The sequence below is a fragment of the Solea senegalensis genome, unplaced genomic scaffold (assembly GCF_019176455.1).
Source record: "Solea senegalensis isolate Sse05_10M unplaced genomic scaffold, IFAPA_SoseM_1 scf7180000014403, whole genome shotgun sequence".
Lineage (NCBI taxonomy): Eukaryota > Metazoa > Chordata > Actinopteri > Pleuronectiformes > Soleidae > Solea > Solea senegalensis.
In genome coordinates, this window is record NW_025321041.1 from 47,713 (window position 1) to 59,788 (window position 12,076).

The 12,076-nt window shown below is 38.1% G+C and overlaps 1 protein-coding gene and 1 non-coding gene across 5 annotated transcripts; both read left to right on the forward strand.

Moving 5' to 3' along the window:
* The first annotated feature begins 616 nt into the window (after positions 1–616).
* On the forward strand, positions 617–11,470 carry LOC122761180 (microtubule-associated protein RP/EB family member 3-like). 4 transcript variants are annotated; one of them, XM_044016356.1, is made up of 8 exons: positions 617–693; positions 3,603–3,670; positions 5,133–5,260; positions 5,348–5,493; positions 6,343–6,502; positions 8,126–8,262; positions 9,075–9,227; positions 9,949–11,470. In XM_044016356.1, exons 3-8 carry the CDS (start codon positions 5,140–5,142, stop codon positions 10,021–10,023), a joined length of 792 nt encoding a protein of 263 aa, XP_043872291.1. In that variant the 5' UTR covers positions 617–693; positions 3,603–3,670; positions 5,133–5,139; the 3' UTR covers positions 10,024–11,470. The 4 variants fall into 4 exon arrangements, with proteins under 4 accessions (XP_043872291.1, XP_043872292.1, XP_043872293.1 ...); XM_044016357.1 differs by having other exon boundaries at positions 5,136–5,260; XM_044016358.1 differs by lacking the exon at positions 617–693 and adding an exon at positions 3,189–3,216.
* Positions 4,006–4,093, forward strand: trnar-ucu. The gene is given in 2 exon segments: positions 4,006–4,042; positions 4,058–4,093. It is a non-coding gene; the product is annotated as a tRNA-Arg (tRNA).
* Positions 11,471–12,076: the final 606 nt, after the last annotated feature.

Consider the following 12,076-nt stretch of genomic DNA (forward strand, 5'->3'; position numbering starts at 1 on the left):
ATTAATGATAAAATGATGTTATAGGTCGATTTGTGTACAAGTTAGTAATATCAAATAAAAATGTGATTTGTTTAGCAAAAAAAGATGTAAATTGCATACAAACCTTATAATTAGAATAATAAAAGTTGAAAGGTGCAACTCTGGTGCCTAATTGTTTGCAACTTTGTTTACATATCTCATTTAAAAACAAAATGTTTTGGCAACATTGCAATTAATAGTAAAAAAACATAATAAAAAATAATCTTGATTGAGCACAGTTTATACAAAGTCTCAACACAAGATTCAATAAAAACTGAAATTATATATTCATTTATTGCATGCAGTGCTTCTCATTTCATAACATAAAACACATTTATATATACATTTAAATGTATATATAACTCGTTTATGGTTGGGTCTCGATCTTCAGGCTAATTTATTCTGAATGTTTGGTGTAAATAAATGAGGTGTAATAGAAACACCAGCGGCCAGGTTAATCCCCGAACATGCGCCACTCTCTCCATCATGGCCGCTCCTGAAAAACGCCAGTTTCACTCAACACAACGGCGAAATCGTGCAACTGCTACGCGCACGCGCACTCCCGGCGGCTTTAGGCAGCAGTAGCAGCAGTCTCGCGGCAACTGGCTGAAGCGACTCAGCGACAGAGAGCAGCTCATCATCTGAGACAACGAGACGGCTGAGAGAGCCACTCCGGTGAGTTATTTCTACTCAACTTAACTTTAAATCTCCACATTTATGTTTTAAATCAGTTTTCTAGTGACTCATTTGATTTATGGGGCAGATAAGTAGTTAAACCAAGCCGTAGTTTCACTGATATTGTGCGTGTGTATTACCGAAAAGGCCTCCAGAGGGGGGTAACGTTAGCCTTTTTTTAAAGTCTCGTATTGACTTACACTTTTATTTCCACGCTGCTAACGCAGCCACGATCTAACTAAAAAAATAAAATGCGTGGGTTTTAAATGCAGCATTTATTTTAGCGAACTGGAGCTCAGCTCGGTAGCTAACGGTGGCGGTTAGCAGGCTGGAGGAGCTACTAGCCGCGGAGCAGTTCGAGTTCGGCCCTGTCACACACGGTCACAGCCGAGTCTGTGGCACCGTGAGGCGGCCACGACTTCAGCTGTCACAACACGAAGCGGAGGAACCGACGGCGAAGTTTGGTTCACACACGGCAGAGTTTGCATGTTACAACAACATGTTTACATGTCTGTGCAATATTACAACATTATACAGCTGCGTTTCCTTTAATCTGCCAACACTTCAGTGATTAATGTACTATATACATTTATATATAGATCATTCATAACCACTAAAAGTAACAATAAAGTTAGAGTGCTTCACAAATAAAAACATACCTTTATTTTTTTAATGTCATTTGATATCGATATATATCTATATATATATATATATATCTATATATATATAGATATATATCACAATATAATTTCTGTAAACCTGGGCGATATGGCTTATATGAATATCTGGATATTTTTTAGTCTATATACTGATTTATGAGATATATGTGGCTGATTTGTATCCACATATGCTGTATTACATGATCTTAAAATAAAGTTATTACATTTTGTTTCAGATAATTCTGATTAGACCTATTTCTGTGGCTATTTCTATAACACAAATAATTAGGCTTTTCAATGTATATAGTATTTGACTTATGATATTTTGTGTATTTGTACGTGTAAATGTATCCAATGTAATGAAGTGTTTAAAAAGTTTACATTAATCAGTATTGTTCTGCACATTCAATGTGGAATCCACAAAAATAATAGTGTACTATCTGAATCTGAACTTTAACTAGGAAAATAGCCGATATGAACACTTCAAATATACTGTATAACTATGAATTTACATAATCCACATAACAAATTAAACCTATTCCTATTTATACAGTCTTGCCATATGTGTTGAAACAAACTTAAAGGGACAATTCTGAAAGGCTCACTTCATATAAGTTATATTAAGTATACAGTATGTGCACAAAATGTTCACAAGTTTTCACTTTTCCAGGAAACTGAAGTTTTTTGTAACCCACTCATGCTACCACACCAAAGTCCATAATGAAAAACAACGTTTTTCAGCTCACAGGGACACAGGAGCTGCTGGTCTACTGCTGCTTCATTTGATAAGTTTGTCACTGAGGTTCATGCAAACAAAGGATTTCAAACACCAAAATCACAAACTAACACGTTTGAATCTACTGCTGGATTAACAACTCCTGTGTGCCGTGGTGTTAAATAGTTGATTTTTATCCATGGACTTTGGTGCAGGGAGAGAAGGCGGTTCACAGATTTCATTTTCCAGCAAGGAAAAGGCATTTTCAGACTAACTGTACAGTGAAATAATAAGTATTTCAGTAAGACACATCAGGCTGAAGAGTTTGTGTTACCCACAGAGAGAACCTGGCAGATTAACCAATGAAAAAAACAAACATTTTGCAGCATTTTTCCAAGTGAACAACGTTGGCACTGTGCAGCCCTGCACTCAGGAAGTGATTGCTCAGCAGAACATCCTGCGGCGTGGTGTTTACTTTGGAGGCAGCTAGTTCACAGGGAAATGCCTTGATATTGTCAGATATTTCCTTATCTTGGTCTTTCATCGAATTGACGATGACTCACTTGCACTGGTTTAATGTCACACCCACTGGTGATCCGTGCTGCGTGCTTGAACCATGATGGGTTACGGCATGTTGGACCTCGGCTAAAAGGATTAGGAGAGATTAGTGGTCTAGTGGGTGAACTCGTGAGTGGTGTATATTGTCACCTTTTTGAGGCGCTCTGGACCATTGCAAAGCAGGTATAAATAAAGTTTAGAAATTATTTTTGCAGCTTGGTTGTGGTTGTGTTCGGTTATCGCAGTGAAACATAAATACATTTTGCAAAATTACTTATTGAGAATACTAAGCCTCAAAATGTTCTTTTGTGCTTATTTTAACCATAAAAGGGCCAGAAAATGTCCTGTGAGTAAGTGTATTTGCCCATTTTTCCAGAATAACTTTCAATATCTGGCAGTTATTTACAACTTACTGCATGTAAAATAGTGTGTTAACAATTTAATAACAGTGTAAAACATATTTAGGGTGACATTTGTTTGAGTGTTTCTCCATGTTCGAAAAAACAGACTTGCAGACAGTAATTTAAACTACTGTATGTACAGGCAGTTTTTCCAACTCTCCTCTCTGGCGACAGAGACACTGATTCGCCGGTAAGTGAAATTACCATAATAACCACATGTTGTGCTTTGATGTGCAACTTCTCAGCTTTCAGAAACCGTTTTCCGCAAAGTAACCACCTCGTAATTACGGTAATGCTAATGTGTCATCTGCGATATGGTAATGATATGCCCTGTGTTAAAGGGTTAATATACAATATAACAAGTAACTAAAAAGAGTTTACTTATTTTACACCCATAGTTGGATATTTACAGAACTGATAGTGTGTGACTTCTGTGTGTGGGGGCTTTTCTCCTGGATGTAACGCTAACATTTGTATGTTGGCCGTCGACATAAATAAGGGCTTATAACCACCAGCATGACAGAAATAAATTGTGTCATAAATGGGACTAATAATAATATTTTTGTTTGTCTGCAGGTCTGTCTGTGAGGTGGTCGAGCACAGCCTGATTCAAACAGTTCACACCGAACACACACCCAGCACAGGTGAGCACAGTGTTTTTTTCTTGTTTTTTGTATATAGTGGCTCTTAAAAAATACATGAAAATGTAGTGACGGGACAATATCTTATTGTGGGTTAATTGCAATAGAAAGTATTTGTAATGTATTTCGAAAGTGAGTTTGTGGTTAATGTAAAAGTTTTGACCCGACTAAAAAGTTTGTATATTAAACATTTTTTATTTACTTTAAATTTATGGAAATAATAATAACAATGAATATATATGTATATATATATCTATATCAATGCACTGTTGGTGGAAGTAGTGGTGATTGAGGTTTGAGGCTTTAACTTGTTACTATGACACATTGTGGGGGCAAGTGGCTCCGTGGCGCAATGGACAGCGCATTGGACTTCTAGGTTAAGACTAAGTGATTCAAAGGTTGTGGGTTCGAGTCCCACCGGAGTCGCATTTTTTTTTCTGGCTGCCGAGTGGAAGTGAAACGGGCGGCTGTAACTGGACAGCTGCCTGTTCTAAATTCCAGACAGATCAAGTGCTCCCTGAGTTCAGATAAGTGCTGCCCACTGCTCCTGTGTGTGTGGGTGTGTGTGTGTGTTCATGACTGGTGTTTAAAAAGGATGAGTTAAACACAGAGGTCAAGTTCAAAAGACGCTGTTCCCTAAAAGGGCCTCCTTAAAGGTTAACCAAAAAGTGGAAAAACAGGGATTTCAGACACAATTAAGTTATTTGGAAAACTTCAGGAACTTTATATTACATACAGCTTATATACAGCCTTACAATTCCTATTTTTCAAAATCACTAAATCAAATCAAATCTCATCAAATCTGCTCTTAAAAGACATGTCTTTAGATAGCAGCATCAACACTTATTAGAAAGACATTAGATTAGGCAGTTAATGTGGTTTGATAAATGTAATATAACTTCTTCTTCTAATGATTTCTGGATTCAGGCTGTTCACCTCAATGTGCAGCGCTGCCCTCAGCAGGAAATCAAAAGTTTCTGTTGCTTTATATCCTTCCATATAGACGACACATGGAAGATGAATAAATTATTCATATATTGTGCGACTTCAAAGAAGATATCAAAGTCAAAAAATCCAAGGAAACTCTCTTTCAAACCATTTTCAAAAGATGCCTTTAATGTCACGGAGTGGTCATGGTTAAAATCATTAAAAAACAAACAAGCTCAAACGTGTCGGGGTGTGTTCTCCAAACTTATTAATAAGACTTGAGGCTGAAAAGTGTCTTTTGTCTTTGTGTCTGCGTGTTTTCCTCCATTCAAACGGCAACGCTTACTAAAGCTACTGTGAGTCCAAGAAGCTCTTCCACCCAGAGTTTTTCATTTCATTTTTCAGGTTTGCTTTCTGACAGTTTGTTCATAACTTTGTTACTTTAGTTACTTTAGGAATGAAATTATGTGACGCCAGTTCTCTTCAGTAATCTGAGACTCCGACATCTGATATAATCTGTGTGTGTGTGTGTGTTAAGCAGGAGGATGGCGGTGAATGTCTACTCCACCTCTATGAACGTAGAGAACCTCAGTCGTCATGACATGCTGGCGTGGGTGAACGACTCGCTGCAGCTCACCTACACGAAGATCGAGCAGCTCTGTTCAGGTAAACGCTGTTTTATTTGGATGTCAAGCTTGCGATTGAAGGTAAAAAGTACATATATTTATTCATTCATTTATTTATTCTAAAAAGGCACTGCTTACTGCCAGTTCATGGACATGCTGTTTCCAGGCTGCATACTGCTGAAGAAAGTCAAATTCAACTCCAAATTGGAACATGAATACATCCACAATTTCAAGGTTTTACAGGCTGCGTTCAAGAGAATGAATGTGGACAAGGTGAGAACACGAACACACACACACACACACACATACACATTTCTAAAAATAAACTAGGTCCAATAACTTAAATAAATTGTCCCCTTTGGGTTAAAATGAGTCTCGCGCAACAAAGAAGTTCTCTTGATTAATTGCTTGGTCCATAAAATATCAGAAAACCTTAGTGAACCTGTTATGATGTTCTCAAATGTCTTGTTTTGTCTACAAACCAAAATGATTCACTTTTAATGATTTCTTTGTTATCCAGAGCAAAGAAATTAAGAAAATACTCACATTTAAGAAGCTTAAAAAATCGGAAATCTTGTTTTAATCATTTGAACCTTTGAACCGAGTAATCGATTTTTAAAATACTTGTCAATTATATTTAGTAATCGATGAATTGATTAATTGTTTCAGCTCTACTTAAAAAACAAAGTATTTACTATTCTAAAGTGATTGTACACTTATACAAACTTATGGGTCGTATGTTCAATTTCTGACATTAAACACTCCTAAATATTGCACACAGGAACTTTAAATAATTATATTAATTAAACAATTCTGAATGGCTAGTTCAGTCAGTCGGAGGCTGGTCAAGTGAAAAAAAATAAGAAAAAGAGATATTTATGATCATATTTCGTATAATTTCAAAATTAAAGTGTTTCTTTTGATATAGAACGATAAATAGTTCACAATATGAGTATATTAATGATGCACAATGTCTTCTAATTAAGTCTTTTAATTAAAAAACATACAGAAATAACCCAATTTGATTGTGGAGGCCGCTTGTGGCGCTCGGGTCGCAGGTTTGAGACCGCTGTTTGGCCAGAGTAATTTTGTAAATGATGTCCCTGTCTCTTTAACACTTAGATCATCCCGGTGGAGAAGTTGGTGAAGGGCAAATTCCAAGACAACTTTGAGTTCCTCCAGTGGTTCAAGAGGTTTTTCGACGCCAACTACGACGGCAAAGAATACGACCCCGTCCTCACGCGACAGGGTCAGGAGGGATCGGCGCATCCATCCAGCATAGGTACGACGCATGCATGAACAACACACACGTTTGTGTGCGTGTGTGTGTGTAAGATGCTGTTTTAAGATACACTCACCACCACCACCACCCCCTCTAACCCAGGTGTTCCCATTCATCACAAACCCAAAAGACCGCTCATTACAGGTAACATCCCCTCCATCAACCATGTGTCTGTGTGTGTGTGTGTGTGTGTGTGTTCATGCTGATGTGTTATATTCTTCCAGGCCAGTTTGGATGAACCAACACAAGCATCATGTCAAATAAAAGCTGTTAGTACCACAGTGAGCATGGTTGGTCTCATCCAAACGGGTGTGACAAGAAAAATAAGCTGTAAAAAAAGTCTGTCCTGATATTTTGTGGCCTTTGACTGCATCTGTGGAGTTGTGTGCACCGACAGAGAACAATTTTTAAAGGCAGTTTCTGCCTTATATTACAAGATGGTCCACATAAAAAAAAGACTGCGTAAGTTGAGTTAAAAGAAACATTTATTATAAATCTATAATACAGTTTAAAGGCGACATAGACCGGAAGCTCCAATTAACGCTGCGTTTGTGTGTGTATCTGCGTCAGTACCTCGTTTATGAAACCCTAAAGTTTCAGAACAAACAGTTCAGCCACTGCTGAGAAAATAGGGTTTTATTGTTTTCCTGGGCTCTGCGAAGCGGATCGGCACTTCCTTAATTTGATGTCGTCATCAGAAATCCTCACCACTCCTCTCACCACCGTAGCGCCTCCTGGTGCGGGCACTAGTCCGGGCACATCCGGTTGCGTACATTCAACCGCAGAAGAAGAAGAACTACTCTCGTTGTAGCTGCTGAGATGCAGAGCATCCACCGTGCCAGAGGGGGAGCTGTGTATCTGAGAGCTGGGCTATCTATTACGTCACTTCCAGGTACCTGGCCAATCACAGGACAGTAGGAAAGCTCTCATTGGCTGGGGGTGTGGTTTTGGTCTGAAACAGCGCGGCTGACGAGAGCGTCAGTGAGGAGATATTTTGATCGGCTTGTTTGCAGCGATTAGGAGGTTTTTAACCATGAAAACAAGATAATATATGTAAGTAGACCTCCATAACTAACATAGATGTGCGATACAAGCATTTGATGTCACCTTTAAATTTACGGTCCAATGCTCTATATAGGGAAACAAAAAACTCACAGTAACTCAAAGAAATTGATTTTTTAATGTAAAGATGTCCTAAAAGTGTCGATCTGTGAGTCTGTGCATGTGTGCATGTTTGAATTCTTTTATCTGCGTGAAACAGATGTTATTTTGTTTATTTCTGTTTCACACAGACATGTTTTTTGTGTGAAAGCAGCCGATTATTAACAAAACAAATGTTGTGACTTTGCTGCGACATGCTTTTTCCTGTCCAATCACATACTTACACATGTGATGATAAAGAAGTTTGTGTTGAAGGAGTTATGAACTGTTGACAGTGACGTTTTCTTCCTGGGGAGGGCAGCGTTGCACCCTGCAGTCTGTTTTGACAGCTACAGTGAGTAAGAATAGGGTGAATCTGTTCACAGTTACAGTGATGTAAGGAGTAACCCACAGCGCAACAGAAAGACTCCACTGATGACCGATTGTATCCTGGTGTAGATAACGTGTGTCCCTGTCTTCCAGCCTCCATGAGAACGTCGCCAACAACACCCAAGAGCGTCCCCACTCCGCAGAGGCCGGCCAACGTACCGGCGGCCCGCAGGAACCCTCCCGTGACCCGCAACGGAGGAGACGCCGACCTCATGGAGCTCCACCAGCAGGTACCTCACCTCACAGCTGTGCACACGTTTTCTTAAACTGCCATTTAATGTGTCACACATGCACTTCCTGCTCAGTGTCATGTTGACTTCACCAAATGATCAATACTGATGTTTCACAACAAAGGACATTGTAATTAAACCGCTTTTCTTTGTTAAGCAACATTTTTATCTGTCTGGATTTTTAGTGTGGTTTGTTATTGGTCATAACTATATGCTACGTGCTATTTAATTTACGATAAACGTCAGTGTTTCCCAAAGACTAGCTTGACCAAACTCCCAATATCAATCGTGACAAAAGCACTTTTGTACATAATGTTGTGACTCATTTACAACCGTTTGTGTAAAAGCTAATATCGCTTTATAATCGGTGAACCCAAATTATTTCCAAAACATTAATTTTATGCATGATATATTAAACTTTAAACAAATAAATCTTGACCAAAACATTGGGAAAGTTCTGTAAATTTGATTGGGGACCCAAAAAAAATCACCAGTGATCCATTTCTGGGTCCCGACCCAGTCTTTGGGAATCACTTCTATATGCTTACACACGTGCACACATTTATTGTATTTTACCATTTATATTTATTTTTTTGCTATTCCTTACTATTATTTTCTATTCTTTTATAAACTTTATTTTCTAAACCTTTTTTGCTTCCTTATCTCTGCGGTTTCTATAGCGTTGAGTAAACACTAATCTCAAATATTTACTGGTAATAATGTGGCATTGTTCCTTGGTTCATCTATTAATCTATGTACATGTATCTGTTTGTTATCGTTAACTCCCACTTTGCGGCCCCTCCTCCCCTCAGGTGCTGGAACTGAAGCAGTCTGTGGACGGACTGGAGAAGGAGAGGGACTTTTACTTTGGAAAGCTGCGAGACATCGAGCTCATCTGTCAAGAAAACGAAAGCGAGAGCAGCCCCCTCCTGAGCAAAATCCTAGACGTACTGTACGCGACAGAGGTAAACGAGGTCACAAAATAAATCCAGGCAGCCTCATTATCATGATGGTCGTACGAGTGCTCAGCAACTCGTGGTCTGTGGGCCAAAACTGGGCCGCCAGCATTAATATTCGGCCCGGTAGTTGAACTCAAAAATCAGATTAAGTGACTGAAAAAGATTAAGTGAGTCAAAGAGCAGTTTTACATTCAAGACACACGTTTTACATTCAAGTTACTTTTATTAAACCAAGACGTCTCTTAAATTTGCCATTTTTGTGCAATACTGAACAGTTTAGATTAGAAGAAAGAAGTTTAGTAGAAACAGGTTTTGCCTGATGAAGATATTCAGATATTTAGACTGTCCTGAATTAATAGAACACAATGCAGTGTCCAAACCAAACCTTACATTGGGGACTAGTCTTCCTTATAGGGACAAAAATCAAGTCCCCATAATGAAAATGACTTACTTTAAGGTGAAGACATGAGACACAAGCTTAGGGTTAGGTTCTGGTTATGGTCAGGATTAGTGGTAGTTATGGTTAAGATCAGAGTAAGTCTCCAGGAAATTAACGTAAATCAGTGAAATGTCCTCCAAAGTCATGAAAACTAGGGTGTGTGTGTGTGTTTTTGGGTGTCTCACCAAGTAGATGCAAAGCCAAGGTAATGAGGGTGAAACCCTGTAGTGGTGTAGAAACTTGAAATAAGATTTGTTGCTACTCTGACCTTGAGTTTTTCTCTGACAGGAGGGATTTGCGCCGCCAGAGGATGAGGAGATCGACGAGGGAGCAGGACCAGGTGCGGAACAGGACGAGTTCTGAACTCTTTTCCTCATCATCACAAATCATCAGTTTGTCCCACTCTCATCTCTCACCCCTTTAACCAAACCTCATCATTATTCTCATCTGTCCTTTTTATTTTTATTTACCCGCCCCCACTCATACGTCGTCTTAACTCTTTGTTTTTGTAAAGCCTAGCTTCCCAAACTCGCCCTTGCAAACAAAAGGACACTAAACCTGGACTTGTCTGGACTAAAGGACTTGTCTCACTCGACTTACTCTTAATAGAGAGGGGGGAGAACGCGGCACTACTGGGGGGAGGGGGGGGGGTCTACTTTAAGTCTTTCAGAGGTTCAACATGAACGGTAATGTGATTACAGGGTTTTCAGTGCTGACAGTCGGAGCCGACAGTTGCTATAACGATGTGTCGAAATCTTGCAGGAGGTCACTTTCTGTCTCTGTCCACTCTGACCGGTGACACACACAAACACACACACACACACACAGGGATCAGGGTTTATATATGAAACCACACAATATTTTCTGCACATTGTGTTCGGTTTTGGGCAGAAGATTTCACTCAAGTGAGATTATGAACGGTTTTAAATCCCCTTCTGGAGGAGAGGCCTGCACACACACACACACACACACACACACAGACGTCATATAAGTGTATATACATATACATATATATGTGTAGATATAGATATATATCTATATATGTATAGATATATATCTATATATATATAGATATATATATACATATATATAGATATGATAAAAACATATCAGATTGTATGAAATTTCTCATATTCCCGTTCTCATTCGTCAAAACACAGATGGATTTGCTCTTCTGACAGCTTGTTTTACGAGACAGCATGATGTATTTATGTTTTTATTTATTTAATTTTTTTTTTAATCTGCTCTTCAAAGTTTCTGAAAACAGTGTTGGATTCTTTTTGGATTTGAAAAATGCAGTAAATGTAGCAAAAAAAGATAAAAAATGATCCACAATGCCAACAACGCAGTGACTGGCTGTTTGCCAGGGACACACAGGAAAATGCCGTTTTATATTATGTCTATTTCTTTTATTATTTTTTAAATTTGCACTGAATTTGTCCACGGCCAAGTCAGACATTGGTAGTGTAAAGAACCAGTGTAAAGAAAAATTATTTATCAGACAAACGTCAGGATTTTGAAATTCTATGAATGAACAAATGTAAAATAATGATAAAAAAAAAAGGTAAGACAACAGACTGACAACACTAATGTTTGACTGTGTTGATTGAGTTAAACATTTTAGCTGCTATCCTTCTCCTTTTCATTTGCCGTATTTAATTAACAATGAGTTTATTTGCATGGGGGGGTCAAACATGGTGTGAGAACAAAAACATCGAACACTTGTTGTTTTTTGTTATAGCAGCCTTGTGATAAACCGACATCGTTTGGAGTTACAGCTGGAATGCAATAAAGTTCTGAGGTTCAAGAAGTGTGCTGTCCGTGGTGTTGTCATATTGTTTAAATTCATCTTTAGGTTATGGAAAACTGGGTCAATCGATATTGTTTTTTTCCAGTGATATCAATACTGATTATTACTCATTAATGAGGCCAATAATCCGATATTTGGACCAAGATATGCGCTGATAGTAAAATGAAATTTAATGAACAAATTTCACAATACTTTGTTTTGATAAACTCTGCCTTCAATGTTGATCAAAACATAAATTATTTTATTTGGATTTTAAATAATGAATGAATTGATTAATTGATTATTAATTGACTACTAACTACATTTTTTCAATGATTAAAACAAGTTTCTCTGATTCTTCTGCTTCTTAAATTTGAACATTTCTCTGGTTTATTTTATGCTCATTATAACTAAACAAAAAAAAAGTTGTTTAAACTGAATATTTTTGTGGACGAAACAAGACATTTGAGAAGGTTTGGTAAACACTGATCAACATCTTTCAACATTTCACTGACCAAACAATCGACAGTCATGGATTATGAAAATAATCATTAGTTGCTGCCCCAGAGCTAACAGCACAGCCTTTTATTCTTTTTTTTTTAACCCTCCTATTGTCATTTATATGGA

Excerpts from the sequence above, each read along its gene's own strand:
- LOC122761180 (XM_044016356.1), top strand. The coding sequence starts at position 5,140 with ATGGCGGTGAATGTCTACTCCACCTCTATGAACGTAGAGAACCTCAGT. Across the intron at positions 5,261-5,347 it reads GATCGAGCAGCTCTGTTCAG|GCACTGCTTACTGCCAGTTC; the intron begins GTAAACGCTGTT and ends TATTCTAAAAAG. Across the intron at positions 8,263-9,074 it reads TCATGGAGCTCCACCAGCAG|GTGCTGGAACTGAAGCAGTC; the intron begins GTACCTCACCTC and ends TCCTCCCCTCAG.